This window comes from Crocuta crocuta, unplaced genomic scaffold (genome assembly GCF_008692635.1).
Source record: "Crocuta crocuta isolate KB4526 unplaced genomic scaffold, BGI_CrCroc_1.0 scaffold219, whole genome shotgun sequence".
NCBI classification, from domain to species: Eukaryota; Metazoa; Chordata; class Mammalia; order Carnivora; family Hyaenidae; genus Crocuta; species Crocuta crocuta.
In genome coordinates, this window is record NW_027551572.1 from 4,975,203 (window position 1) to 4,980,602 (window position 5,400).

Genomic DNA, 5,400 nt, shown 5'->3' on the forward strand with positions numbered 1-5,400 from the left:
CCTAAAGAATTCTGAAACAAAAGTTGAAAATGTTTCTGACCTCTAGGATATTGGTAACATACCAACAACCCCCACAAATTTATTGATATGGTCCCAAGATGACACATGCTGTTAAGTAGGTTATGACTAGGGTGTAAACCAAGGTAAAAGTTTTCAGGATGAAGAGAAAAAGAAACATAAGCTTTTTCTGTTTGAAAGATGAGTTTCTCAAAATGTCATCTCTACCGTCAAAGAGCGTGCATTAAAAATAATAATTCTGTTCTGTGTTCAGATGAGGTCTCTAGGAAAGGATGTCTTATAGACATTGGGGTGTGATATGAAAAGCAAGATTAACAGATCTCTAGGCACAGTCTCCTCATTAGCAAAGCCTCCACATTTTGCAGGATATGTACCTTGTTTGTGGAATGATTATATTCAAAAAGCACTCTGGCTACAAGGTCTATGAGTTTCATAGTGGGGGAGATTGCATTTTTTACACAGGAGGTAGAAAATATAATGAGCATTATTTCTCTTACAATGTACCTGTGCTATGTAGAGCATTTTCTCTGTTTGCACTTTGGTATTCCTGTGGTATAATTGGTATTTTTTAGTTTTGTGCATTTCTACGTTACTCTGATTGACAGTTCCAGTCTCATTCTGAGGAGTCTATTTGCTGAAACACTTTGAAGATTAATAACACACATTCTGTTGTCCATTTTCAGTTCTAATCTATGAACCAGAAAATCCTGAGGCCAAGGAGTTTTTCTCACTTATTGAAGAAATGTTGCTGATGGGTATATTTAAAAATTGAAATTCCTTCTTTCTCATTGAACTATGAGCAGTCACTATTTTAAAAACCTATTATCCGAGGAGATTAGTGAAGTACACCCTTGGGAAGTGGTTAAGAAAAGGCTAACTGGTTGTCTTGGATAGTTTAATGAAACCAGCTTGTTGTTTGTAGATGGTCAGGGTGACTGGCTTTTTTCTGTGGGGTGGAACTGCCCAAGTGAAGCAGACTTCCTGGGTACCAGGCATCAGGCACTGACTGAGTCTTTACAGGGAACAGACATGCTAATTGCCACACATGTTAAAGAAGCTATCCCACAATTCCAAGGAAAACCAGTACCCTCTAAATTATCCAACATCTCACTCTTATTCTATTTAATTAAGAATTACGTTGACAATAGTAAAAAAAACAACAACAACACTTTTTTAGAGACCTATATTTTAAATTTACTATAAATCCATAAACATCTTTACACCAGTAAGAATGTATTCTTCGTACTACCGCTTTGACCCTACATACCGTTAGCAAAGTTCAGCTCAGTCCTCAACGTTCCAAAGGTAGGTATTTTTTAGTAGGGCGAGAAGCAAGAAGAATTATGATTTTTCAGAGAGTAGAAATATCAACATTTTAAGCAATTTTCTTCCTTTCTATGGCAGAGAAATCTCAAAATCTTGAGGAAGGTGATGAAGATAGTGAAGAAGACAGTAGCGGTGAGAGTGAAGGAGAGAGCAGTGAGAAACTAAGTGAAGACAGCCCTGATGAATGTGAAGACGGGTGATGAAGGTTGCTGCTCTGGTTTAATCTTCATGTATTTTCATTACTGTATACATGGCAATATAAAGGAGAAAGCTGCATTTTAGTCTTGTTGTTCTTTACTTGGCACAGAGTTCTTTTCATTTATCTGTACTGGTTTGAGCTCCTCCTTAATATTTAGGTCTTCCCTCTATGTGAGTTACTCAGAGAGGAACTTAGTAATTGAAAATACCTACGTAGCACTAACTGTGTGCCAGGTGCTATTGTGCACACATTAGTTTATTTACTCCAACAATCCCATGAGGTTTGGCTTGAAACAACACAGACCTATCATCTTACGGTTCTGGAGGTCAGAAATCCAAAATGAGTCTCACTCAGCCAAAATGAAGATGTCAGCAAGGCTGCACTCTTTCTGGAGGTGCTAGGAGAAAATCTCATTCCTTTTTCCAGCTTCTAGAGCCTCCACACATTCCTTGGCTCATGGTCCCTTCCTGCATCTTCAAAACGAGCAACATCTGGTTGAGACTTTCTCACATTGCCATCTCCCTAATTCTCTCTCCCCTGTGTTGTGATTTTTTTAACGAAACATTTGTTAAGTACATCCCTGATGTGTTAGATGGTAAGTGATGCTTCCACAAAGACCACAAGGGAAAGTAAAATAGAGAAGTTGATTACTCACATGTCTTGGAGGAGGTACGTGGCATGCATCAGAGGGGCCACATAGGGAGGTCAAGGTGCAGACAGAGAGTGGACAGCAGGACCAGGGGCATGCCTTTATTAGGGCCATGAGTGGAGTGCTTTGGGGGTTCTCGGGCAAAGGCTGGATTTGCCCGTTCACACCAAAAAGATCAGGTTTTGGCAAGCTCCGTAGAGGTCTTATCTGAGGGATGTACAGGGAAAGAGTTGGGAGGCAGGAAAGACTGTTTATCACCAGGGGCATTAGGGAAGTTGTATCAGGAACTTACACTTGTGATTCTGCAGGCTCTTGTCTAGTACATGATTGTCATCTAGGGCATGTACTTGAGGGAGAGGCTAGTGTGCTTAGCCACACAAAATGGATGACAAAGCAATAATATGAAATTGTTGAGCCAAACTCTCAACACCTTGCCTCCTCCTCCCACTTTTCGTCACACCTATAATTATATTGGACCCGTCTGGATGATCCAGGATAATCTATAACCTTCCCTATTCTGGAGTCAGCTGATAACTTTAATATACTGTGACCTTAATTGCCCTTTGCCATGTAACCTCATATACTTATGGGTTCTGGGGATTAGGACGTAGACATCTTTGAGGGTGGGGGGGACATTATTGGGTAAGTATTTTTTTTTTTTGAACTCATGGTTTGGAGCTTGGAAGAAACACTTTGGTTGGAAACAGATACTTTATTTAGAGTCATTAGTTTAGATCATTCATCCATTAGATAACACGTAACAGGTATCTCTTTGATTAGAGATAGTAGTCAAAGATAAGGAATTGGTGGCTACACAGGGAAAGTGTAGTCTAACTAGAAGAGGACTGAAAACAAAATGGTCTTAAATTATAACACTTAAGTGGTAGTCCAAGAAAGAGAAGTGCACAGAGGAGATGGAAGACCAGCCAGGAGGAAAATCAGGAAAGTGAACATAGCAGATACGACTGGTTGCCCACTCAGCATCTGTCCCTCTACATCTTTCCTAAGAGAGCCCTACTTCTGTTCAGATATTCACTCCCCACACACATAGACCCTTGCCAAACAGTACATGGCATTTCTCTGGTGACTGTTACTCTTCCAAAGGGGTATATATGACCCATATTGGCCCAATCAGATCAAGGACTGTATTTCATGATTGGAAGGAGAGATGTCTCCATTCCTCTGGTTAAGAACCAGGAAGCAAGCTGCCCTACTTTCTGCTGGCAGCTACTTTATGATGACGAGAGGGCCAACTCTTAGCTTGAAGCTGATGCTGTGGATGGTACAGCAAAAAGAACCTAGATTTCTGGAGATATTCAGCCACAAAATCAAGTGCTCTGGAAGCCAGCCCTCAGTTTGCACTTCCTGTTATGTGAGAGCACTTTCTTAATTAGTCAAACTGGTTTGGATTGAGGTTTCTTGTATCTGCTGCCAAAGGCATCCTAACTGATAACAGGTACTACCACAGAAACCCAGGAGAGCTTCAAAGTCTGGAAAGATCTGCTTCGCCGAAAGTTAACAAAAGAGGACAAGTAGGTTGAGAACTAGGAATGGTGTTGGATAGCAACAAATGGTCAGTGACATTAAGGACAGTATTGTCAGTTGTGTGGGGTGGGGGAGAGCCATATTTCAGTGAGCTTGAGTGCACTGGAGATGAGGAAAAGGAAACCAAGGAGTTTGATTATGAAGGAAGATGAAGTATTGTTGGAAGACATAAGGGAAAAGAAATATAATTTTTTTTCTTTTTTTTTTTAAATATTTTTATTTATTTCTAGGAGAGAGAGAGAGAGACAGCGTGAGCAGGGGAGGGTCAGAGAGAGAGGGAGTCACAGACTGAAACAGGCTCCAGGCTCTGAGCTGGCAGTCAGCACAGAGCCTGACGCGGGGCTCGAACCCACGAACCGCGAGATCATGACCTAAGCGAAAGTCGGACGCTTAACCGACTAAGCCACCCAGGTGCCCCAGAAATATAATTTTTTAAATGTTTAAGATGAGCATGTTTAGTAGAAAGGATGATAATTACATGTATTGATCGCCTATTATGCATTACTGTACTAACCATTCCATATGTTAATGTTTTTAGTCTTTATAGCACCTGCATGGGGTAGATATCAGTATCCCCATGTACATGTGAAGTAACTGAGGTCTAGAGAAATTGAGAGTAACTTTCTAAAGAGCACATACCTGGGAATTAGCAGATTCAGATCTAGGTCTTTTTTTTGGTGTATGTGGTGGTTTCATAACTATTTGACCATCTGGTCCACTCTTATCCACACTGTAGGTTTTTGAAAATGGGGATAGGTACATAAGTATCTAATATACATAGAACTTATTTTGCAAATCTTCATCCTCATTACATTTTCTGGACAACTGCACGCAGATAAGGTGTATTCCTTTGTGGGACATTCGCTGTTTCTGTGGCCCAGACAGCTTTGTGGGGCCTGATGTCAGCATATCTGGAGTTACCATCTCCTTTATGGCACGTTTCCAGATCTCTGTGAGTGCCTGAGGAGCATACCTCTTGAAGCCGCTTCCACGGATGACGCACTTGTGGATGTTGGTGTTGTGTTCTCTGGTCACTAACTCACTGCTGACAGAAGGGCCCTTCCCGCTGCCCCTCTTTGTGAGAGAGCCACAAAGAGGGAGAAGAGGGAGGTATTGCAAACCCAGGCTATTTCAGTCTAATGCTGCCCTAACCTTCACCCTTGTGCCTTCCTCCCTGAGGGGTCAGTAGAGAAACAGGGAAGAGAAGCCTATCTAATACTCAGAAAACGCACATAACACAACCTTAGTTTGTGCTGTAGAGTCTGTTCGTACTGCTCAAAGTTGCTTCTTTGAGTTGCCTCTCCTTTGCTCTCCAGTATCGGTCCTTATCTTATCCTACAGTTCTTTATATATGAAACAAGGTGATAACCTGCATCCCTTTCACTGAAGTGTGGGGGTTTTTTCCTTTAATTTTACCCTGGTTGACGTGTATGATATATACAACGTTGGTATTTGCCTGAAATACTGATGTTTGACAAGGGTGAACACTTGAACGTAACTCATAGTGTCAGATGTGAAGGAAAGCCTAGATCTACTGGAAGTGTTTTGGGGTTCTGGGCAGGTGTCCTGTATCATGAGGTACTGAGAGTTCACAGGATGGAGGTAGTATGAGGCTGCCAAGGCCAGACTAAGGAGGGCAAAGGTCTACGTGGTTGGCTTTCCT

General features: G+C 41.6%; 1 protein-coding gene across 2 annotated transcripts in view; it reads left to right on the forward strand.

The window, feature by feature from the left end:
• The window catches only part of ERICH2 (glutamate rich 2), a 32,787-nt gene extending 31,167 nt beyond the window's left edge, over positions 1 to 1,620 (forward strand). For both annotated transcript variants that reach the window (XM_077751124.1, XM_077751125.1), the window contains 2 exons: positions 702 to 773; positions 1,423 to 1,620. In XM_077751124.1, coding sequence (XP_077607250.1) covers positions 702 to 773; positions 1,423 to 1,544 — 194 coding nt within the window. In that variant the 3' untranslated portion in view covers positions 1,545 to 1,620. The remainder of the gene's footprint in view (positions 1 to 701; positions 774 to 1,422) is intronic.
• The last annotated feature ends 3,780 nt before the right edge of the window (positions 1,621 to 5,400 follow it).